General features: G+C 40.9%; 2 protein-coding genes across 2 annotated transcripts; one reads left to right on the top strand and one right to left on the bottom strand.

Moving 5' to 3' along the window:
• Positions 1 to 72: 72 nt before the first annotated feature.
• On the bottom strand, positions 73 to 698 carry LOC102876449 (ADP-ribosylation factor-related protein 1-like). Its single transcript, XM_006886921.1, has one exon. The coding sequence runs from the start codon at positions 676 to 678 to the stop codon at positions 73 to 75; it is 606 nt and encodes a 201-aa protein (XP_006886983.1). The 5' UTR covers positions 679 to 698.
• A 22,981-nt stretch (positions 699 to 23,679) lies between these two features.
• On the top strand, positions 23,680 to 23,934 carry LOC102876046 (NADH dehydrogenase [ubiquinone] 1 alpha subcomplex subunit 3-like). Its single transcript, XM_006886920.1, has one exon. The coding sequence runs from the start codon at positions 23,680 to 23,682 to the stop codon at positions 23,932 to 23,934; it is 255 nt and encodes an 84-aa protein (XP_006886982.1).
• The last annotated feature ends 1,697 nt before the right edge of the window (positions 23,935 to 25,631 follow it).

Raw genomic sequence — 25,631 nt, 5'->3', positions numbered from 1 at the left:
ACATGATGTTTCTTAGAGGAAACAAATGAAGACAGAGGAGACCCAGCAGTCAGTGCCCAGCTGTCTCTGGGCCTACGTGATGTCCCTCTGCCGAGGTGGCCGGTGGATATTGCGCACAACACACTTGACCATCCATTCGATGCCCTCGTTGACACCTTTCCCAGTGAGTGCAGAGCAGGCCTGGGTCAGACAGTCACGCCGCCCTATCTTGGAGATGCAGTCACTGAAGGCAGTCTTGATGTCAGGGATGGAGAGGCAGGTCTCCACATCCTGCTTGTTGGCCAGCACGAGGATGGGGACACCCTCCAGTGCCTCATTTGTAACCATCTTCTCAAAAGCACGCTTGGACTCAGAGAGCCGCCCCTCATCGGTGGAGTCGATGACATAGATGACTCCGTGGCATTCAGCGTAGTACTTGTCCCACAGAGACTGCAGCTCCTCCTGTCCCCCTAAGTCCCAGAACATGAGGCGGGCCTTCCCCACGTCCACGGTGCCGATGTTGAGGCCCACGGTCGTGGTGATCTTGGACAGACTCATCCCCTTGTAGTGCTTGTGAAAACGGGTTTTTGACTGCTCCAAGAAGGTCGTCTTCCCGGCGTTGTCCAGGCCCAGGATCAGGATGCAGTACTCGTCCTTCTGGAAGACGTACTTGTACAGGCCGGAGAGCAGGGTGTACATCCTGTCCGCGGGCCTCGGCGGCGCCCGACCGGCCCCCGACCGGCGTCCGACCCCGCGCGGCGACTGCCGGGAGTCTCGGCTAGAGCGGCATCCCGGCGGCCCCCGCCAGTTGAAATTGTTCTGAAAGGTAAATTGTCTGCAGACATCAGAATGTTAATAATGGCAAACCCATAGTCCAACTGCACTCAGAATATGACTAAGGACATGACCGGAGGATTCTGTGCATGTCAAGAAAGATTTTTTATATGATTTTTATAATAATGAAGAATATTAATATTTAAAATTTTACTCATTTTTATGTAATCTCAGTGTCCACCAGTTTGAGACTAGGTCAGTAAATTTACTACCATTTATTTAACTGTGGAAGTTGATGTAAGAATTGTAGATGTCCATATGCAGAAAAATACAATAAGTAAGAATCTCAAATTATGGAGTAGTATTACTAAGCATTTCTAACTCAGATAAAGGTAGTAAAATGTATTCACTAACAGCCTATTTTAAAAGCTGATTTCTCACTCCTTCCAGTTGTCTGTGCATTTAATTAACCTAACCTCTCTCAGCCTAGTTTCTCTGACTTTTCTAAGCTTTTCTATAAACCGAGGATCTGCTCTGTTGCGCCGATTGGCAGCATTATGATAGACGATAAAGAGATTGAGATTGTTAACAGCTTCAGCTTGCTTGGCTCTACAATCAACACTTTTGGTAACTGCAGTCAGGAAATCAAAAGACAGATTGCACTGGGAAAGTCTGCTGTCAGGGAGGGACCTCTGCAGTGTACTGAAGAGCAACAATGTCAGTCTGGAGACAAAGATGCACCTGATCCAGGCCTTAGTCTTTCCAATTATTTGCTATGTGTCAGAAAGCTGGACAATGACTAGGAATGATAGAAAGAAAATTGATGCGTTTGAACTGTGGTGCTGAAGAAGAGTATTGCATATACCATGGATTGTCAGAACAAACAGGTTCATCCTGGAGAGGGTGAAATCAGGCTGCTCCTTGGAGGCAAGGATTCTGAGGCTTTGTCTGATATATTTTGGGCATGTTGCAAGGAGACACTGGACTTTGAAGAAAGACATTGTGCTTGGAAGGGGTGAGGAACAGCACAAGAGAGGAAGACACTTGATGAGATGAATTGATTCAGTGACTGGAGTAATTGGGAGTGGGTGTATTAGAGACAATAAGGTTGGCACAGGATAGAGCAGGGTTCAGGGGTATTGTACTTAGGTTTGCTATAAGTGGCAAGCAACTCGACAGCACATAACAACTCTGTTGTCCATAGGATCACTATGACTCATAGACAACACAATGGCACTGGATAGCAAAAATACCTCATTGGATTATTGCAAAAAATCAGTTATGGTATGCAAAATATTTAGTTCATTTCTAATTCATAAGAAGGGAGGTCTGGTGGCCTAGTCCTAAGAAGCTGTACTGCAATCCCAAAGGCAAGCAGTTCAAATCCATCAGCTGCTCCTTGAAAGAAGGATGAGCAATCTCCTCCCAAACAATTAACTGCCTCTGAAAAGCTGCTGGAGGTTCAACTATGAGTTGGTACCCCCTTGGCGGCATACAACAATCACAATACGTAATAACTGTTCTGCTAGCTATTAATATCTTAGTTAATTGATAGATAGTTGTTAGGTGCAGTGGAGTTGACTCCAATTCATAGTGACTTCATTTACAATGAAACACCATGCCGTGTTTTCCTTGCTCTGTTCCAAGAACTGCTTCCTGGTTTCACATAAGCACAATTACATGTTCTAGGATTCCCACTCTCCTCAAGGTTAGCCACAATTTGTTGTGATCCACACAGTCAAATGTCATTCCATACTCAATAAAATGCAGATAGACATTCCTCTTCTATTCTTTGCTTTCAGCCAAGATCCACCTGAGGTTGACAATCATATATCTGGTGCCATAGCTTCTTCTAAACCTGGCCTGTATTTCTGGTTGTTCTCTGTTGATGACTCTTTCAGTCATTTTTGGATAATCTTCAGAGGATTTTGCTTGTGTGTGATATCAGTGATATTGTTTGAATGAGTATAGGCTGGGACCCTTTCTCCTACACTGCTGACCTCAGACAGAAATCCACTCTCAATCACATTCTCTCCCTTTTCCCTCTCAGTTATCTAACTCCTTCACCTCTATAATGAGGAGTTTTTAGTGGGGAGGGAGGAGATGTAAGAAAATATTTCTACATCTGACCACATAAAAATTCAGAACACCATAAACACAATAAAAAGGCAAACAACAAACTGAGAAAAATATTTGCAACAAGTATGACAGATTTAAATGAGATGCCATTTTTAGCTTAAACTTGGAAAAAAATAAAAACCATGTTTTGAAGCTTACTTTTTTTTTTTTACACCAGCCCTGAAGCTTACTTAATGTTTATTTTATGAAGGCTTTGAACAGAGACAAGCCTAGAAAGAAATTCAGTATTTCAATAGCCCAAGTTTTTGGGATTATGAATGCTTTTTATTTTCTTTTTAAAATTCTAGTCTTCAGATTTTTATAATAAACAAGTATTGCATCAGTTATCAGAAGAAATAATTAACAGATGCCACTTTCACTTAATTTCCTGTATTATAAACAGTGTTTGTAAGGAAGTGACAATTGAAATTGTGCAATATAAGTTAGTGTAACTTTGGAACTGGGCTGTTTAACGGAATATACGAAGAACTGTGAAAATATTCCTTAACTCAGCTTCTATTTTAAGTCACTGCTTCTAAGGAAAACAATTGGAATAGGGATAGAGATAGAGATAGAGATAGAGATAGAGATAGAGATAGAGATAGAGATAGAGATAGAGATAGAGAGATATAGAGATATATTCATTGTAAAGACTTCTAAAATACAGAAAAATTAGTTCAAAAACTCAACAACAAAAAGACAAACAACCAGAACAAAAATGGACCAAAGACATGAACAAACATTTCAGTGAAAGGAGTATTTAAAAGGTCAGGAAATACATGGACAGATGCTCATGTTCATTACCAAACCCACTTCTGCTGAGTTCATTCAAGCTCAGTGACCTTCCAGGGAAGACTAGAAATGCCCAGTAGTGTTCCCAAGCATATGTATCTTTTTACTCATAGAGCAGACTCACCCGAGCAGCTGGTGAGTTCACTGCTGGTATTCTGATGAGCAGCACAGCATTTTAACCACTAAGCCACCAGAATTGTATTAACTGTTATTGTTGTTGTTGTTATGTGCCATGGAGTTGGTCCTTACCCGTAGCTGACCCTAGAGCTGGTTTTCAGAGGCAGTAAATCATATGGGAGGAGATTACACATCTCTCTGCCTTGGAGCAGCTAGCGGATTCAAACTGCACGCCTTTGGGTTGGCAGCACAACTTCTTACCAGTAGGTCATAAGCGCTCCCTTATTAGCTATTACAGAGATGTGATTAGAAACTACAATGAGATACCATTTCATTTCGGGGAAAAACAACAATTTTTATTGTTTTAAAAAAGAAATCAAGGGGAGCTCTGGTGGCCTAGTGGCAAGGAGCTGCAACTACAATCCCAGAGGTGAACGGTTCAAATCCGCCAGATGTTCTGCCGGGGAAGGAGGGACAATCTCCTCCTGTACCAGTCAGATCTGATTTGACGGTACACACACACACAAATGATAAAATAAAATAAAAAAATTTAAAAAAAAGAAAAATCTTTAAAAAAAAGAAATCAATTAATGCTGGGAAGGTTTTAAGGAGATTGGAACTACTCTACATTGGTAGTGGGAGAATGTAAAACCTCTGTGGAAAACTGCACATCACTTTCTTTAAACCTAGAAATATCATATGATCCAGAAATACCATATAAAAGCAAAGACACAAATAGACATATGTACACCTGTGTTCACTGTAACATTCTTTATTCATAATAGCAAAAAAATGGGAATACATCAGAAGATGAATGGATAAACAAACACAAGGGAATACTAGAAACTATAAAGAATAATGAGTCCGTGAAACATTCTGTGACATGGATAGATCTAGAAACAATGAGTGAAATGTCAATCGCAAAAGGAAAAATAACTTATGGCAGCATTATTATTTAAAATCAAGAACAAATCTAACAGTGAAAGCACCATTGCTCTATGATTACTGTAGGTGGGAGGCAGAGGAAGGGGGAAACACTTATCTAGATAGTAGCCACTTGTTCTTCTTCTGATGGGAAAGACAATATGAAATATAGGTGAAGTCAGCACAACTCTATCAAGATAAAGAAAGATAGACACTAAGAAGTACATAAGGGAAAAGAACAACTTTAGCAAATTCCGTAACATATATAATTTAGTAACAGCAACAAAACAAGATATATGTAGTTATGTATGTAGATATGTATGCATTCATGTGTACAGAAAAGTATATGTGAGTAAATATGCATACAGGTATATTTGTAGATATGTGTTTATGTACTTTTCCATCTGATGTATATACATCCATACATAAAAAAGAACACATAGGACAACAGATAAAAATAATTCCTAGGCATGTCTAAACACCTCATGGGATTGATTTATGGGGTTAAAACACTTAAGATCATTGTCTACGGGGTCAAGTTAGTGAGCTGGCATCACATAGTTCATAAAGAGAATGTTCTACATAATAGTTTAGTGAGTAGTGTCTAGGGTCTTAAAAGCTGTTGGTGGTCATCTAAGATGCCTCTTCTCATATGAAACAAAAAAGAACGAAGAAGACCAAATACATAAAGAAGAAACTAGGTCACAGGACAAACAATCCACATGAATCAGGACTTTTTCAGACATGTTGTTGTTGTTGTTAGGTGCCATTGAGTTGAGTACGATTTGTAGTGGTAACCATAGGAACAATAGCTCTGAATTCTGTCCTATCCTGTGCCATCCTCACAATCTGACACATTCAAGCCCATTGTCACTGACATGGTATCAATTCATCTCACTGAGGGTGTTCTCTCCTTCACTTTTCAAGCACGATGTCCTTCTCCAAGGAGTACCATCTCCTAGCATCATGTCCAAAGTATATGAGCTTTATCAGATTTGCCTCCAAAGTGCACTCTGGCTGCACCTTCTTTAAGACATATCTGTTTATTCTTTTGGAAGACCATGGAAATTCAGTATTCTTCTCCACCACCACAATTCAAAGACATCAATTATTCCTCTATCAGAAAAATCTAAGACTGAGTCATTGTTGTTGTGTACCATTGAGCTGAAAGAGACTCATAGCTGACTCTAGTGGGTTTTCAGAGGCGTTTCAGAGGGTTTTCATGGGAGGAGACTGCCCATCTTTCTCCCTCGGAGGTGTTGATGGATTTGAAACGTGTGCCTTTGGGGTTGCAGTACAGCTTCTCATCACTAAGCTATCTAGTGAGAAATAGTGAGCATCTCAGTTTTAGAGTTTCCCTTATAACCGACTTAGTGACCAATGTGGAAGATGTGGGTTTAAGTATAACCATATGATAGCAGCTGCTGACCTCTAAGTCAACAGAGCTCCCTATATAAACTTGAATGTTATCGACTGCTGCCTTCAATATGGATTATATCCCAACATCAAGAAAACAAAATTTTTTACTACTGAGACTATAGGTAACATCATGATGTTGTTGTTGTTGTTATGTGCCATCGAGTCGTTTCCGACTCATAGCGACCCTATGCACAACAGCTCTAAACCCTGCTCTATCCTGCGCCAACCGCACCGCCTCTGACACACCCATCCCGATTACCCCAGTCACCGAATCAATCCATCTCATAGAGGGTCTTCCCCTCCTGCGCTGTCCGTCCACCCTCCCAAGCATGATGTCCCTCTCCAAGGACCCGTCCCTCCTGGCAACATGTCCAAAGTATGTCAGACGAAGCCCCAGAATCCTTGCCTCCAAGGAGCAGCTTGGTTTAATCCTCTCCAAGATGGATCTGTTTGTTTTCCTGGCAGTCCAGGGTACATTCAGTACCCTTCTCCAGCACCACAGCTCAAAAGCATCCACTCTCCTTCTGTCCTCCCTAGTCATTGTCCAACTCTCTGATGCATAACAAGTGATTGCAAATACCATGACCTGTATCAGGCGCACCTTAGTCTCCAGAGAGACACTGTTGCTCCTGAGTACGTTTGAGAGGTCCCTAATGGCAGACTTTCCCATCGCGATACGCTTTTTGATTTCCTGACTGCTGGTACCAAGAGTGTTAACTGTGGAGCCGAGCAAAGTGAAGCTGTGAACACTCTCAATCTCTTCATCATCCATCCTGACGCTGCCAATTGGTCCAGTGGCGAGAATCTTTGTCTTCCTGACGTTGAGCCTTAGTCCATACTGAAGGCTGCAGTCCTTGACCCTTCGCAGCAAGTGCATGAGGTCCTCCTCAGTTTCAGCAAGCAAGGTTGTGTCATCTGCATAACGGAGATTGTTGATAGATCTTCCACCAATCCTGATGCCACAATTCTCCTCATACAGCCCAGCCTCTCGGATCATGATAGATAGGGAAAAGACTGAAATTGTCAAAAATTTTATCTGGCTTAGATCCACAGTCAACACTGCTGGTAAAGCAATCAGAAGATTGGATAAACATAGCATTCAGAAATTCTGCAATCAGAGATCTTTGTAAAGTGCTGAAGAGCAATGATGTCAGTTTAAAGACTAAGGTGCACTTAATTCAAGCCACGGTCTTTCCAATCACCTGATGCATCTGAGAGCTTGACAATAAATGAAGATGACAAGAGAAGAATTGAACATTTGAGTTATGGTGAAGGAGAAAAATATTGACTAGCCCATGAACTGTCAAAAGAAAAAACAGATATGTCTTAGAGAAAGTACAAACCTTGAGGCTAGCAAGACTTGTTGCAGCAAGACCCTAGTGAGAGCAAGACCCTGGTGATGGAGATACTATGGCAATGCTGTGGCAAGGTGTGACCTGAGGCTTCTTACATTTGTGCTGGCCGCAGATAAAGATTTGGCTGTTCTTGACAGATGTTTGAAAGAGAGCTGACTTATAACTACTCTGAGGCAAACCTTGCTGGATGATTTGGATTTGACTGCTGAACTGAAATCAGAGCCTGGTCTTACTGAGGAATTGTGCCTTGAAACTTTAGGGCTAAAGCCTGTAGTTGTATTATGAGATATTCTTTGCCTCACTCACCTCCCTCATTGTTGGTACTATAACTGTGAGTCTGTGAGTCAGTAATGAATAAATGAACCTCTGCTGCTGGGCTCTAGATGCACCAAGGGGTTAGGTTAAGTGCTCTTTATCTGCTTTCTGCTCCAGGACAATGAGGGTCTATGCTATTTTCACTCCCTCTGGCCCTTTCAGAGACTCTCCTGGCCTTGGGCCTCCTTCTCCCATTTCCTGGTCGTTAGACACATAAAGTCAACTCCAACTCTTAACAATCCTATGTAGACACATAAAGTCAACTCCAACTCTTAACAATCCTATGTACAAGGGTTGTACAAAACACTGACTGTCAGCTTCACAGTCTGCTGTGCTTAATTAAGCCTATTCATCGTCACAGCCACTGTGTCAACTGGAAGAGCTAATAATTGTTATCATTAACAAACACATTCTTTTAAAATGCTATAGCATTTCTTTCTCATATCTGAACAATGTGGGGTATGACTTCACACCTTTTTTAAGGTATGGGAATTCTAAGTAGATTTTTCCAGAACTGGCAAACCCTGTAGTGTTATAAAAAGTGTTGGGGTGCTTACTGAAACGTTGGTGCTTCAGATCCGCCAGTGACTCCGAGGAAGGAAAAAAAAAATTCCTTCCTGATGAAGGTTGGTATGTGCAGAAATTGATTCTATGGCAGTGGGATTTGGTTTTCCATGACCCCTGGCTACAGAAATGATATTTTTACTTGAATAGGGTCGCTATGAGTCGCAAACGACTCGACGGCACATAACAACAACAACAACAACTTGAATTGATAGACCATTTGTTCCTCAAGTCTTCTAGTTCTGGGCAAGATTTTTTACATTCACTTCCCCACTTAAAATCTCCATGTTATTGTTGTTGTTAAGTGCCACTGGGAGATAGCCCTTTGGGACTCCAAATTTCTTTCAGGGAGGTGACTCATTTTCGTCTTCCTCCAAGCATAGAGCCTCTGGCCACAGGCAAGTATGGATTCTTCAGACCAAATCACCCGTTTTGCTTGGTTGGTTTTTCCTTCCCAGTTTGGATTCCCTATCAGACCCAGCCAGGGCACTAGTGTGGCACACAGTACAGATGGGCAATGTCATAGATCCAAGACTACACTGAGGGCAAAAGAGAGAAATGAGCCCAGATGCTTGAAGAGGAAGCTGGGAAAAGAAAGCAGAGAGATTTGCTTACATAATCAAGCACTTTTTCAGAAAATTGATTTTCAAAAGCAAGTGACACAAGCACGTGGGAAAACTCAAACACTTCTTATTGAAAAGAGACTAGGAGAAAATATCAAAATGTTTACTGAGTTGTTTATTAGAGGAATGAATGGGATTTTTTTTCTTTCTACTTTGCTTCACACTGTCTATTCCTTTTATTTGGAGGAGGAAAGCATGTCATAAGCTATTTTTTTCAAAGTGGCTTATCCAATCATCTTGACAGCACCTAATAAGAACAACAACATAGGACATTGCTAAGGTGACACAGAGGGTCACTTCTTCCCATCACAGAGCTTAACGGTAACGAGAGGCAGCTGCAGGGAGGGGCTGGAGGAAGACTGTGCTTGGAGGCGGGAAGACAAGGCTGTGGTCCCAGCTCTGTCACATGTTTGCTGGACCACCAAGCAGAAATTCCCTTTCCAATCTCCTTTTCCTCCTCTGTCAAAGACCTATCAGTTCATTCCTTCCACCACCGTATAGAGAATATCTATTATGTATGTACTCAGCGAGTTGCAAGAGCTGGGGCTGCCTCTAGAAGTCTGATTACTCAATCAATAAGCAAGGTAAGCACAGACTTGCTTATGCTGATTTACCAATCTCTAGTGAACAATTTCACATTTTTACACCATATTAAAGAATCTACTTCTAGGTATGACCGGGATCTCCAAATCCCGCATCTTCTTACAGAATCAAAGCCTCTTCAAATTTGCAATTCCTGTCAGGAACGGAGTACCCAGTTAGCAAAGAAAGCTTGGCCTTGCTTGTTAATTTGTCATGAACAGTCATGTCTTGGTGAAGCCCATTTGAAATTGTCCACTGAAAATAAGCAAGCATGCACAAGGAAGCCCAAGCTTACCTTGTTTGTTGAGTAATGTGTCCCAGGCTACCACGAAGAACAAGATAGATGCTCACTTACTAAGCAGTGCTATTCAGGCATAATTTCTACAGTGACACAAAGGTTCTACATATGCAGCATGGTCAATCTCCTCCTGTACAATTAACTGACCCTGAAAACCTGCCAGAGAGTCAGCTATGGGTAGATTCTGACTCTACTGTATACAACAACAACAACAACAGCCATGAACCACACAGGTGGCTATGAAGCATAAGAATGAGCTGTTGTGTATAGGGTCACTATGAGTTGGAGTTGACAAGACACCACATAGCAACAATAACAACAACAAAGTTTTGATTTAAATAGCTCCAGTAGGCTGGTGGTCACCATATCTGACAACGTGGCCTAAGACTTATCATAGCAAACAGTGCTTCTTGATTTGATTCTCTCACACAATTTACATGAGGGTCTAAGTCATGTGAAAACAGAACCACAGGATGTTCTTCAGCTATGAGGACATATAATGTAGGAAAAAGCTAAAGAAGCAAACTCGACTGTGGGGACTTTAAAGACCCAGAGGCTGTTGTTGTGGGCATTAGGAGGTGAAAGAAAACATTGAAGATGGGAAAGCGAAAACACTGTGGTGAATGATCCCCGGCACATGGTCTGGGAGCATGTGCCCCAGGGGCTTTCGACAGATAGATCTCCCAGAGGAGGACATTGTGTACCATAGAGTACAATAGGAAATGAAATTCCATCCCAGAGACGCCTGACTGCTTACAGTCTGCCCTAGATCCTGCTTTCTTCCTTTTCACGGTCCTTCTTGTTCACTGATATCTGCAGCTCAAGTTTTTCTGAAATTGGGCAAGGTCAAGCCTTATAGCTTCATGCCACACACATATCCATGTTTCCCTCTGCCTCCTTGATCTTTTCAATGCAAGTTAAACTGGTTTTTGTTTTAGCAAAATTTGATAGGGGTCATAATCTGCCTCCCTTCTTTATTTGACGTGGAGCTCTGATATTTTTCCCTTCTCCATTCACCAAGGCTTTTAAGAGGCTTCGTTTCTTGGACTCCATTATACTCACCTAGCAATTCAACCTTGCTGAAGGGAAGACCCTAGAGTATAAACTCATAGCTGACCCTCCAAAGGCTTTTCAAAAGCAGTAAATTGTATGGGAGGCAATTGCCCAGCTTCTTCCCTCAGTGCAACTGATGGATTTAAATCACATTCCTTTGGATTGAAAACTAAACTCCTTACCCATGAGGCCACCAGGGCTCCTTTGTTATTGTTATTGTTATTGTTATTGTTATTGTTGTTGTGGGATGTGGAGCAGAGTCAGAACTGACTCATAGGTGACCATATATTGAATTCCTGAGGGTGTAAATTACCCACAAGGAGAGTGCTCATCTTTCTCCCATGGAGTTGCGGTGAATCCAAACTGCTGGAGAGGAAAAGTTAGCAAAGCAACTCTCTATGAACTATACCATGAAAGCACCTGTTTAGAGCTGTTGTTGTTGCATTCCATCAAGTCAGAACAGACTCATACTTGACCTTCCAGCTGACCCTGCAGCAGGTTTTCAGAGGCAGTAAATTACACAGGAGGAGATTGTTCATCTTTCTCCAGCAGAGTAGCTCGTGGATTCGAACCATATGAATTCTTTACTCCTAAGAACCACACAGTACAACTCCTTACCACTAAGCCATCAGAGCTGCCTTTAGAGCTAGTCAGAGATAATCATACATTTACCTTGATGTGCTACATTGGACAAGTTACTACAGAAGTTACCATCAATCGCCTTCCTTATTACACTTGCTAAATAGTCCGTATCACAGATCTCTTTTATCTAAATAGGATCTGTTTGAGGTCACTTGTTGTTAGGTGCTGTTAAGTTGAGTACAATTAATTCTCAACCAAGAACAACCAATCTGAACACTGTCCTATCCCTTGTCATCCTCACAATCTCTGACACTCAAGTCCATTGCTGCAGTTACTGTGCCAATCCACTTGTTTGAGAGTCTTCCTCTCTTTCACTGCCCCTCTACATTCCCAAGCATTATGTCCCTCTCCAAGGAATAACCTCTCCTTGCAACATGCCCAAAATATGTGAGATGAAGTGTCATCATCTTTGCCTCCAAGGAGTATTCTGGCTGCAACTTCTCCAAGTTCTGTGTGTGTGTGTTTGGCAATTCAAGGGACTCTTCTCCAACACCACAGTTCAAAGGCATCAATTCTATCATCGTTAGTCATTGTCCGGCTTTCAGATGCATAGCAAGTGACTGAAAAGACCATGATCTGAATCAAGTTTACTTTTGTCCTCAAACTGACATCATTGCTCCTCAACTCCTGACTATAGACTTCCCAGTGCAATCCACCTCCTGAGCTCCTGACTGCTGATACCAAGTATATTAATTGTCGATCCAGGATGAAGTTGTTGACAGTTTCAATCATTTCTCTATCCATCATGATGTTGCTTAGAAGTCCGGTGGAGATTTTTGCTTTCTTTTTTTAAAAAAAATTGTATTTTATTATTTGTGTGTGTACCGTCAAATCAGATCTGACTGGTACAGGAGGAGATTGTCCCTCCTTCTGCAGCAGAGCATCTGGTGGATTCCAACTGAGTACCTCAGGGATTACAGTGCAGCTTCTTGCCACTACGCCACTGGAGCTCCCTCGATTTTTGCTTTCTTGATGTTGAGATGCAATACATACTGAAGACCAGTGTTTAATATTCTGAAACAAGTGCTTTAAGTCCTCCTCATTTTCAGTAAGCAAGATTGTGTCATCTGCATAAGGAAGGCATTGATGAATCTTTTACCAATCTTGATGCCACATTGTTCTCAGACATTTATTCTTATAATCTATAGCTCTAGGTCCTCCAGGGTTTAGAACATGAAGCATACTCATTAAATGTGTGAATTAATTACAAGCGAATTAATAATTTCACCTGAAGTGGACATTTACTAGAATGTCAGTAAGCAGAGCTAAAACTCAGACTCTGAGCCAATAGCTTTGTCCATCATCGTGGGTAAATGATGGGAACTGTAAGTTAAAGCCAATGTGACCAGTCAGTGTGTGAGTAGCTTTCTAGGACAATTATTCTGAAAGTCATTTCTGGGAAAGTTCCCAAGAATTTATTCACAATTGTAGAGAAAAATTTCTTTAAACATTGACTGGTGTCATCGCTCTGGTCATGAAGCTGAAAACAACTCAAGTCTGAAGCTTGGTTGAAAATACAAGAGCATTTGTCCTTTGAGAAATTTCTACATTCCTATTAAATAATTCTCTGGAATTAACAAAGAGGAAATTGAACTGGGAAAATTCCTTAAATTCTACAAGTAAGCTCAAAAAAATCAGTGCAAATTAATAGAGGGGAAATGGATTTTTACAATGGTTTGTGTGAAAGTCCGAATTGACTGAAAACTAAGGAATAATAAAGACAAATTATATGCTGATACTGTCAATAGGATGAGACTGCTTTAAGTCAGGTAGAAAACTAATCTTTACAGGTGCTACTATTTCATATTTCTTTTAATAAAGTGGTACTGTTTATAATATTACTATTATGTTAAAATGAGAAGCAAATAGATTCACAGTACTTCTAAAATTTACTAAAAGCCAACAGTTCATAGAAAATTCGAACATAGGTTTTTGAGATCCAAATCCTATGGTCCAGGGTTTTAAACATGGCCAATAGGATTCTTCCGTTTGAAAGTTTTAGAAACTTATCTTGCAATAAATTAGAACAAAAACAAAATAAAAACAAACAGGCTGCCAACAAGCTGTGTTAGATTAATGGAAAATCCCATTTGTTGCAGAGAAGAACTGCTCTGTATGACTTTCTCAATTGTAATCTCTATGGAAGCAAATTCCTAAATCTTAATCTTGAGTATCAACTCTATACTCATTGACTTTGGCCATGAAGATGGTCAAAGATCAAGATCAAGATCAAGGAAGTTCTTTGCCTGGAGGAAAGAAAACAAAAAGAGGTAGAAAGAGCAATAAATCCTTGTTTTATTTTTATTATGTGCTGTCAAGTCAGAGCTGAGGCATAGCTGACTTTCCAGTGGGCTGTCAGAGGCTATAAATCACACAGGAGGAGATTACCTAACTTTCTCCCATAGAGCAGCTGGTAGATTTGAACCTTGTGCTTTTGGGTTTGCAGTGCAACTCCTTACCACATTCCCATTTATTTAAACACCTGGTGAATTATTATTAGGAAAATGGAATATATGCCCTGATTCACTCCATATGGGACCAACCAATGGCTAGAAGTCTCTAGGAGACCCAATTTGGGGTCAGAATCAATATCCACACGGTGCTTTCCCAGTACTAGCTATTGAATTAAGTTTCTTCACATTTATCATGTCTTTTTTAATCCTCAAAACAAATCAGTCAGATAAATTTCATTATCCCTATCTTGTTGCCCTGATGGTGCAACAATTAAAGAATATAATTATTACCTGAAAAACTGGTAGTTTGAACCCACCTAGCTGCTCTTCAGGGAGCTCCGTGGCCTGGTGTTAAGGAATTGTGCCACCAACCCAGAGGTAAATGATTTGAATCCACCAGCTGTCCCAACTGAGAAAGATGGATAATCTCTTCCCAGTGTGATCCACAGCCTCTGAAAACTCACTGGATGGTTATCTACGTGTCAGGTCCAACTTGGTGGCACATAACAACAACAAAAATTCACTCTGCAGGAGAAAGACTTGGCAATTTGAATCCATAAATATTCCAGTCGTAAAACCACTATGGGGCAGTTTTGCTTTACTAAGTGAAGTCACTATGAGTTGAAATTGACTTAACAACACCCAACAACAATAACATCCAGACGTTACAGATGAAAAATCAGATTAAGAGATATGAGTTGAATTGTCCCATTGACAGGTGTTTTGATGTAAGTAGTCTAAGTGCTCTCCACTTCATCTTGCTAGCTGTTTCTACATAGGTCTCTAATAATCCTTCCTATTCCAAGAGAGTTGTTGCAAGGCAACTGCTTATACTTCCCAGGATTCCTGCAAAAGTCAAATGAATTATTCTCTCATATAAAAGTAAATTTCACAATTGGAGATTCTGGTTGGACCAAAACCATCTTGGGATCTATCTTTAAGAATCAATAAATCTTCAAAGTTTTAGAAACTCTTTTTATATGAGAGGGTTTTTTCAATTTACACATTTACAATTCTGTGATTTTAATATAATTAATTACACTTTTCATGTTGTGTCATTATGATCAACATCCTTTCCCAAAATATACCATTATCACTAATAGAAACTCATTTTCTCCCACGCAAAAATCATCTTTCACCTCCCTCCCACTCCTAGTAACCATTAATAATCCTTGCTGTTTATGTACTTGCTTATGTAATATGTGAAATCATCTATATGATATTTGATATTTTGTAACTGAATTTTTTCACTCAGCATATTTTCAAAGTACAGCCAAGTTGTGGTATACATCAAGACTCCATTTCTTTATTCATTTTTTAAAAATAATTTTAATGGAAGTTTACAGAGACGTAGGGTTTCAAGGCATTCATTGTTGCACTTTTCTCTCTGCCCATCCCCTCCCCCACTTCACTCTTCTTGAAAAGTAAAACTCTTTCATTGTTATGCAATCCCTCCCCCAAAGTCCACTCCACTGTGCAGCCTTCATTCATGACTCCTGTTTAAAAGGGATATATGATTGGGTATTATTGTCATTACAAGACTCCATTTCTTTACAATTTCATAATATTCTGTTGTGTAGACATACCACAGTTTCTCTATCCATTCATACATTGATTGGAATTTTGAGATTTTTACACCTTCTAGTTAATGTGGAAAGAGTTAAAACATTGATATATAATGAACATTGGTGTACAGCTTTGGTTTTGTTCTTGACAAATTGCTTTTAAAACTGTGCTACTTATCTTCCAAGGAAGCTCTGGTGGCATATTCCAAAGGGAGTTTTGCTGCTCACCCAAAGCAAGTACTTCCCTGATGGTTTCAATCTTTCATTTCATGCCTAGATCAACTCTCTAATTTGCTTTATTTAACTCTGAATGTTATAAGACTGAAATGTATGCATTTTTATCCTGGACTTCTGTAGTGTTAAGGGTTTAAAATGGCTTTTCTAGACATTGTCTTTGACCTTACCATGTGGGTGGGTGAGAATATGCAACTCGGGTGTGTTAGTCTATCCACAAGGGGTTTGGCTAGTCTCATCACTAAATTGAGCAGATTCAGCAGGAGATTTTGATAATCTCACCACCAGTAAAGAAGCATGGCCTGTGAGACCAGAGATTCTTGTGCCAGCCAGACCTACAGGAAAGCAGCAAAGACCTGATGTGAGATAGGGTTGACGTTGGGAGTGCTACCCCACAAAGCCAGGACTAGGAGCCTTCACCCAAGTTCATTGGAGGGCTGGGGCAGGGGAGGAGGGGGTGAACAACCACACCGCCCTAAAACTGTGAGACTGCAGGCTGAAGGGCCTGTGAACACACTTAGGAAGCTGTCCTGAGAAACTGTATCCTGTTAACTTCCCTAATAAACCCCCTGATCATAAGTATGGTTCCTTGTGCTCTGTGAACTATTGTAACAGATTTCAGACCCAGGAGAACAGTAAAGATTGGTGTTGGAATTAGGAGAAAGAGGTACAAGAGCATGGGGTACACATCTGACTTCCTGGGAATTGGTTTTGTGTTGTAAATATTATTGATGAGGATAATTCCTCTTTGTGGAGTTAGTAGAGATCAGGTATGGCCATCTCCATGTAGCCCTTACTCTTTTTACAACTCCCACACCCTCTGGTTTCTAAATGGTTCTGTCAAGCAAGGACCCCCAACAGGATGTCAGAAGAGTGAATCAAGGGACTCTATAAGGTTGGCTGTTTTCTTAACTGAAGATCACTGCTCCTCTCACCATAACCTGCTTCACACACCCTTGCTCCTTCTAGGTTCTGTTCTCCCCTATCTCTTCTCTTCAGCTTATGAGTTGTAATACTCAACTCTTGCCGTATCTCAGGTTCTTATCACTTTCCTATAACCCACACCTCTGCAATTAATCATTTTGTAATGGAATTTCTCTCAGACTGTTATGATTTTCAATATGCCTTTTCCCCTCTTTTCTTGTTGTGTACCATCAAATCAGATCCAGCTGCCATAGGAGACATTGCCCCTTCTCCAGCAGAGCATCTAGTGGATTTGAACAGCACTCCTTCCGGATTGTAGTGCAGCTTCTTACCACTCGGCCACCAGAGTGCACCCCCCCATCTATTTTTTACTGAAACTCTGACTGACAAAACGACCTTTTCCAGGTTATAAATTCTATATTCTGCATCCACACAGGAACAGTGTTGTGCTGCCAATCCAAAGGCAAGTGATTTGAATCCACCAACTTCTCAGCCAGAGAAAAAAGGGTATTCTCCTCCTGTGCAATTTATAGCCTCTGAAAACCTGCTGAATGGTCAGCTATCAGTCATTTCTGACTTGAAAAACTGTGTTGTTGTTGTTGTTGTTTTTCATATGCTCAGCTTGGGGGTTTCAGATAAAGGAGAATATAAAAATAATCTATAATTCTGTACGTAGAGATAGTTATCTTTATGGAACATTTCTTTTCCAACATTTTTCCTTACACCCCTTATATGCAGTATTTCCCCCTACAATTATAGCTATGTTTAATGCATATTAAATTTCATTAACATGATCGTATCAGGAGCATTTTCCCATGTCGTTAAAAGGTTTTCATCAACATCATATTTCAAAGTTGTATGCAAAAATGTAACCATTTTATTTTTCCATTTCTCTGTCTTATTCCTATTTTTGCTATCATAACTATCACTGCTATGGCATGCAGGAACAATGATTTTGTAAAGTATTACCTAACTTGGGAGGGACTGGAGAACATTATGCTGAGTGAATTAACTCAGTCTCACAAGGATAAATATTGTGTAAAACTGTTATTGTAGAATTAATATAAGGATCCAGGAGGGGTGGGAGAGGCTGGAAGCAGAGGGATGTGGATGTGCAGGGGGAAGGAGGGTTTAATCATTGGGTTGTACAATCTGATGGATAGGGGGTGAGAGAAATTGAAAGAATTTGTTTGAATTTGTATTAGAATTTTGTAAATAAACTAATGAAAAGAAAAAATGATCATTGTTATGATTATTATAATTCATAAATCTAGATTTATAACATTTTCCTAAAAGCAAAACCCAGGCCTGACTTACTGATGTCAAGGCAACTCATGGCAACTCTCCATAAGGTTTCTGAGGCTATAAATCAGAGCAGGAGAAGATTGCTTCTCTTTCTCTGCCAAAGCAGCTGTCTGAACTGTCAACTTTTAGGTTAGCAAGGCAACATATAACACACTATATCACCAGAGATCCCCTGTCCTTTCAAATGCCGATGTTCTTATAATGCTCAGTATATGAATTCACTAGAGAGAGCTTGGGAATCCTCTAAAAGAAGAGTTTTCTGTGCCCTGGTGAAGAATGAAATTAATCTGCCAGGACTGACAGAAATATTAAAGGTGTTTGAGGGTTTCCCTTCAGCACTGGGAAAGCTCTGTCATAAATAAACATAACATAAAACAATGTGAGCATTCTCTTTCCAAGCCTGGTCCCATCTTGGGTCTGAAGCAGAGTTTGGCTTGTTATTTTGGTTGATGACAAGTGCAGTCATGAAAATTAGCTCTGTGGACAGCCAATCAGGTGACAGCAAAGGCTAAGCAGAGTTTATGAAGAAAGTTAGTCCATGTGAGAGCGCCCAGAAAAAAAGGCAACACCCCAGCCCTGGGGAACTTCAGTCTCTACTGAGTTCCCAGAGCTGCAGGCCAGACCAGGTTGTGAAACTAGTTATACAAGTTCTTTGCAGCCGCAGTAGCCAAACTTATTCCAGGAAGCTGTTTGAGAGATTGTGGTAGGTGCTTGTCTTTAACCAAGACTTGGAGAGGCAAATAAGGCACATGGCAAGACATGTGACCAGGGCTCTAGAGTGGAGGAGGTACCTGAGTTCCTGGGCTTTTAATTCTTGCTCTAATTTCTCTTCCCAACTCTCTTGAGATGGTTCTTACAGGAAAAAAAAATTCTATTCCAAAAAATATACTAAAAATCTATACAGCCAATAATGGCTGGACAGTGCTAGCCAAGAAGAGAAAAATCCTTCAGCAAATGACTCAAGGACATAGACTAATTACTATGCTAACCTGTAATAGAATCACTTGTTATGCATCAGAGAGTTGGACAATGACTAGGGAGAATTGACGCCTTTGAGCTGTGGTGCTGGAGAAGAGTATTGAATGTTCCATGGACTGCCAAGAAAACAAACAGATCCATCCTAGAGAGTGTTAAACCATGCTACTCCTTGGAGGCAAGGATTCTGGGGCTTCGTCTGACATAATTTGGACATGTTGTAAGGAGAGACAGGTCCTTGGAGAGGGACATCATGCTTGGGAGGGTGGAGGGATGGCGCAGGAGGGGAAGACCCTCTATGAGGTGGATTGATTCATTGACTGGGGTAATCAGGATGGGTGTGTCAGAGGCAGTGTGATTGGCACAGGATAGAGCAGGGTTTAGGGCTGTTGTACATAGGGTCACTATGAGTCGCAAACGACTCGAGGGCACATAACAACAACAACAACAACAGCAACCTGAAATGCCCAGAGATAAGATTGTTAAGATTAAGATAAAGTTCAGATTGTCAATTCCCTTGGAGTAGAAGCATTGCCTCTTCCACCTAGGTTTACCTACCATGGGATTGGTCTCTTCTTATCAACCTTACTTGACTTGCTCATGATCCCATGGATATCAGTTAAGACTATCTTTTCTTAAGATTACGAAAGTATCAGGAAGAGTTTTTACTTGAAACCAGAGTACTCATGTGACCAAGGAAGGCAGTGAGCTTCACAGAGTTGGCAGAAATGGCAAACCTTAGAAATTTGGCATTAGACAGGCTCAGACATTCATATTTTGATTCTGCAAGTACCCTAAAACCTAAAGTCCAAATCCATTACCATCAAGTCTATTCTGACTCATGGTGATGCAGTTTGCTAGAGAATCGAACAATAGTGTTTTCTTGCCTAAAAGCCATTCATACCACAGAAAGTTTTAAAGAAAAGACCTGACGATGTCACATCAATTCTGACATGGCAACCTCGTGCGTCACAGAGTAGAACTCCTCCACCAGGGTGGTGTGGGCTGGAATCTTCATAGACGCTTCTTTCATAGCACGACTGAGTAAGTTTGAAGTTGACTACAACTCATAGCAAGCCTGTGAACAGTGGATCAAAACCTCGCTCTACCCCATGCCATCCCCACTTTCTCCACCCTGCTCATGCCTATTGTTACGGTCACTGGGTCAATTCATTCCTTCGCAGACTTTTTCTCTTTAACTGACCCTCCACTTTCCCCACCACAATGTCTTTTTCCAAGTACTGACTCCTAGAAACATGCTCAAAACCTGTAGAAGAAAGTTTTACCAGGCTTGCCTCAGAAAGCACCTTGGTTAAACTGAGGGTTAAGCACGACACTGTTATTGTGGGTAGGCACCAACAAATTGAGTACAACTTATAGCGACCCTATAGACAACATATCTGAACTCTGTCCTATCCTGTGCTATTTCAAAGTCTCAAGCCCATACTGCTGCAGTCACTGTGTCAATCTACCTGGTTGGGGGTCTTCCTCTTTTTCTCTTTTGCCATTCCCTCACCTTTTCAAACATAATGTCCCTCTCTAAGGCATAATCTCCCCTAGAAGCATCCCCAAAGTATGTGAGACAAAGCTTCATTATCTTTATCTTCAAGGAACACTCTGGCTGCACTAAAAAAGAATGTTAAAACAAAGCTTTTCCTTAAAAACAATGATTCTTCTTAGCACCTAGTTTTAACTACTACTGTACTTGAGTTTTTTTCCCCGTATTGGATACTAAAAATCTTTGCTGTTGTTGTTGTTATGTGCTGTCGAGTTGTTTGCGACTCATAGCGACCCTATGTACAAAAGCCCTAAACCGTGCTCTATCCTGTGCCAATCTCATTGCCTCTGACACACCCATCCTGATTGCCCCAGTCACTGAATCAATCCACCTCATAGAGGGTCTTCCCCTCCTGCGCTGTCCCTCTACTCTACCCAGCATGATGTCCCTCTCTAAAGACCTGTCTCTCCTTACAACATGTCCAAAGTGTGTCAGACGAAGCCCCAGAATCTTTGCCTCCAAGGAGTAAAAATATTTAGAATGTAAAAAAGCAAACCAAAAATAAACAAACCCACAATGATTCTCAACCTTGACTGGCTTGAGAGAGAGTTTTGAAAAAAATCTCAGCATCCAAAGTAATTCCATCAAATACTATGCAGCATGCAGGAGCAATGATTTTGAAAATGATTACCTGGCTTAGGAGGGACTGGAGAGCATTATGCTAAGTGAACTAACTCAGTCCCATAAGGACAAATACTGTATAAGACCATTATTGTAGGAATAGAAAGATAGGTAGTAAAAAGGGTTTAAGAATCCAGTGGGGGGAGGGTAGGAGCAGAGGGGTGAGGCTGGGCAGGAGGTAATCATTGGCTTGTGCAATTTGATGGGTAGAGGGAAGGGTGGATAAAGAATATAGAAAAACAATGTATATGAACTTTGTAAGCAAGCCAGTATAAAATAAACTTTTTCTTTCTTTTTTTTTAAAAAACAAACAAACAAATGAAACACCAAAGTAATTCCATCAGTATCTCTGTGGTGGGACTCAGACACCAGCACTTCTTTTTTTAAAAAAAAATTTTATTTATTATTTTTTATGTGTGTACCATCAAATCAGATCCGACTGGTACAGTAGGAGATTGCCCCTCCTTCTTCAGCAGAGCATCTGGTGGATTTGAACCATGCACCTCTGGGATTGCAGCACAGCTTCTTGTCACTAGGCCATCAGAGCTCACTGCACCAGTACTTCTTAAAGCTCCCCAGGTGACTCTTAACTGTACTCAAGGTTGAAACACTGGCTTTCAAATGATAAGGAAATAAGTTCAAATCTTTAATGGATTGACAGCCATATACTTAATGGTCATACATGGTCTCTTTTTAAGGGTGTTATTTCTCTAAATCTTGCTTTATAATGTATTCTGGTGTTAATTTGAAAAATCAATTAGAGATCTATGAATAAATTATAATTTTAGTAGTTAAATTTAATGAAAAAATAAATCTTGTGTCACTTATGAGTTACCCTTCCCTGAGGAAAGCTTCACTGAGCAGGTAGAATGTCTCGGAAGATAGAAAGGAAGGTTAAATATATCAAAGCAAATATTAAGGGCAGCCTGTAGAAGAACTGAAGGAAGATCAGATATACACCCAAAGGTGGAATTCTGCCTTTTCAATGCGTTACTATAGCATCCTGGGATGATTAGCTGAAGGTGAAGGGTCAGGAACCTATGTGGGTACAGATGAATGAGAGTCCGTGGACTAGACTTTGGATTATGAAGCAGGTGTGAAAGCCAGGCTGCATCAGATCTCATAGCTTCAAAATCCAGTTCTTTATCTTCTGCACTTTCCTCTTTTTTCAAACTCAGACACACTCTTCTATAATTTGCAACAAGTTGAACTGGATTAGGAGTTCCTGAATATAACAAACAGTTAAACCTTTGACTACTATCTCGAAGGTTTGGGGTTTGAATTTACCAAGAGGTGCCTGGGGATCTGTTTCCAGGTCTCCATTAACCAGAATCAACTTGAGACAGCAGCCAAAAATAAAGCTGTGCGATGTAGAAAGAATAGGGGCCTTGGAGTGTGAGACAGGTGTGAGTTTGTAGCCTGCTTCATCACTTACTAATCGTATGACAGCGTGAAAACTAATATGTGCCTAGTTCAGGCCATGGTCTTTTCAATCACTTGCTATGTGCCTGAGAGCAGGACAATGAATGAGGATGGCATAAGAAGAATTGATGTCATTGAGCAACAGCGTTGGAAAAGAGTACTGGCTGTCCCAGGGACTGCCAAAAAAACCCTGATGGATAGTCTTGGAAAAAGTGTAGCAGCCAGAGTGCTCTTTGGAAGAAGAAGATGACAAAACTTCATCTCACATACTTAAGTCATGTTTCTAGGATAGGCTATTCCTTGGAGAGCGATTATCATGCTTGGAAAGGTGGACGGTCAGTGACCACCAGCAAGGTGGACTGACAGTGAATTCAGCAGTGGCCTCAAGTATGTCAGAAAATTATGAGGATGACACAAGATAGGACAGGGTTCAGACCTGTTAACCATAGGGTTGTTAGGAGTTGTCCTCAATGCAATGGAACCAAACAACAACATATCCAACAATATTCCTCCGCTATTCATGGGGTTTACTAAATCCTGTTATTTCAGAAGCATATGACCAGTCTTGCTTCTAAGTCTGTCTCATTCTGTAAACTTCACTGAAACCTGTCCACCATGGGTGACCCTGCCAGTATTTTAAATACCAGTGGCAAACTTTTATTATCACAGTGGAATGCAAGTTATCCTGTTTTAGCAAGTTGACAGACAAGTGCTGTACCTGTATGAGGAAACTGTAAACAAATGAGCATACACATACACAACCTGTAAAATAAGAAACTTCACAACATGAAAGTCACTCTAGTACAGGAAAGTGACAAGTTCTGTGCCCACAAAAACAATCTATAAAACCAGCAATCATACAAATATCACAAACTAACATACATGCTATAAGAAATAAAAACTAAACTGTGTGATCTGGGATAGTGTATCTGCCAGTCCAGCAGAAGACAGGACTGGGGTGCCCAGTCAGAAAAACAAAGGAACACTGTTAGATGTAGTTCCCAGAGATGAGCCCCTCAGATTGAAAGGCCTTCAAAAAACAAGGAGAAACAGCCGCGGAGGCCACAATGGCGACTAGACTCGCAGCCTTCCTCAAGAATGCCTGGGACAAGGAGCCGGTGCTGGTCGTGTCCTTCACCATCGCGGGTCTCGCTGTAATTCTGCTCTCGTTAAGCCCCTACACCAAGTATGCCTCCATGATCAATGCGGTCACCCCCTACAGCTACCCAGTGCCCCTCCGAGATGATGGGAACATGCCTGACGTGCCCAACCACCCCCAGGATCCCCTGGGTCCCAGCCTGGAGTGGCTGAAGAAACTGTAAGCACCTCCGAGGATGGGCCCTCCCCTCCAACCCCCAATAAAAACCTGAAAACAAAAAAAAACAAAAACAAGGAGAAACAACTGCAAATGTACATTAATAATTGGAACATGGAACATACCTTCAGCATGGATTACATCGCAACATCAAGAAAACAAAACTATTTCCTTCACTCTGAATATTTATTAGGTAGCATCTTGATAGATGGGGGAAAAGATGAAAATTGTCAATTATTTCATTTTACTCCCACAATCAACACCCCTGATAACAGCAGTCAATAAATTGAAAAGGTTACATTTGGAAAAATCTCCTGTCAAGGACCTTTCCTAAATGCTAAAGAGTAAGGGTATCAGTTTAAAGACTAATGTGTGTCTGATCCAAACCACAGGGGTTTTGTTGTTGTTGGGTTGTTTGGGTTTTTTTTTCTCCTTATTTCTACCTATGTGTTTGAAAGTTAGACAATAACTAAGGATAACAGAAAAATCAATGCCTTTGAATTGGTGGTGCTGAAGAAGAATAAAAGATACTTCATGGACTGCCAAAAGAACAAAGTCAAGGGAGCTCTGGTGGCCTAGTGGCAAGAGGCTGTACTGCAATCCCAGAAGTACGTGGTTCAAATCCACCAGATGCTCTGCTGGAGAAGGAGGGACAATCTCCTCCTGTACCAGTCAGAAGGTACACACATAAAAAAATAATAAAATAAAATAAAAAAAAAGAACAAGCAAGTCTGTCTTGGAGAAAGTGCATCCAAGGAGCTCCTTAGAAGCAAGGAGGGTGAAGCTTTGTCTTATGAAACATGCTGTCACGTGTCATGTGGGCATGTTGTCAACCAGCCCTTGGAAAAAGATAGCGTGCTGGGAAAACTGGAGCGTCAGCAAAAGACTCTCAACAAGATGGTTTGACACAGTGACTGTAACATAGGCTTGAGCGTGGAGGAGATCCTGAGGACGTGCAGGATGTGGCGAAGGTCAAATCAATTGTTCACAAAGTCAGTATGCATTGCAGTCAGCATGATGGCACTTAACAAGATATCACAAGAGCACCAGGAATTTTACTTCCTTTTTCTTATTGTTCATGAGAATATATATAACAAAGCATACAACAATTTGACAGCTTATACATATACAACGAAACAATTACATTCTTCAACTGGCCCAATTATTCTCATATTTTCCAAGTTGTTTTTCCCCTTTGGCACAAATTCACTGACTCTTAAATGCCCAGTCTGATCCTATGAGATGCCTTTGTCCATTTGAATACTACAGATAGCTTTTAATGAGCACAGTCAGTGCTTAAGGCAGACATTCAACTGAAGAGGCTAGAACATACTTTGTTTAACAGCTTGTTATGTAACTTTTAAAAATTGAAGCATATGGCGTGCGGACCTCCATTGGTGTTCTTACTTCAGCCCTGCAAATGCTACATGCAGCCAGGAGAAAGAATTCCATCGCTGTAAAAATCTCTGAGTGCATACCTACACTGCCTTGGAGACGATTCTGACTCATAGCAACCTTCCCCTGAGTTGCTGAGTCTGTAAATCATTACAGGAGGATTCAGGATGTTTAATAAGGACTGCATCTCTTAAAAACAAATGCGGTTGCAAAGAAGTAGTACCACACCTTCCTCCCCCCCCCCACCCAAGGTGCTGTGATACAGTTCTTTGTGGTGTTGGCTATTTGAAGCCTGCTAACATGCCTGAA

This window comes from Elephantulus edwardii, unplaced genomic scaffold (assembly GCF_000299155.1).
Source record: "Elephantulus edwardii isolate Elephantulus edwardi_28Jun2011 unplaced genomic scaffold, EleEdw1.0 scaffold00052, whole genome shotgun sequence".
Taxonomy (NCBI): domain Eukaryota; kingdom Metazoa; phylum Chordata; class Mammalia; order Macroscelidea; family Macroscelididae; genus Elephantulus; species Elephantulus edwardii.
The sequence above is the reverse complement of the archived record's forward strand: the minus strand, read 5'-3'. Positions and strand labels throughout refer to the sequence as shown.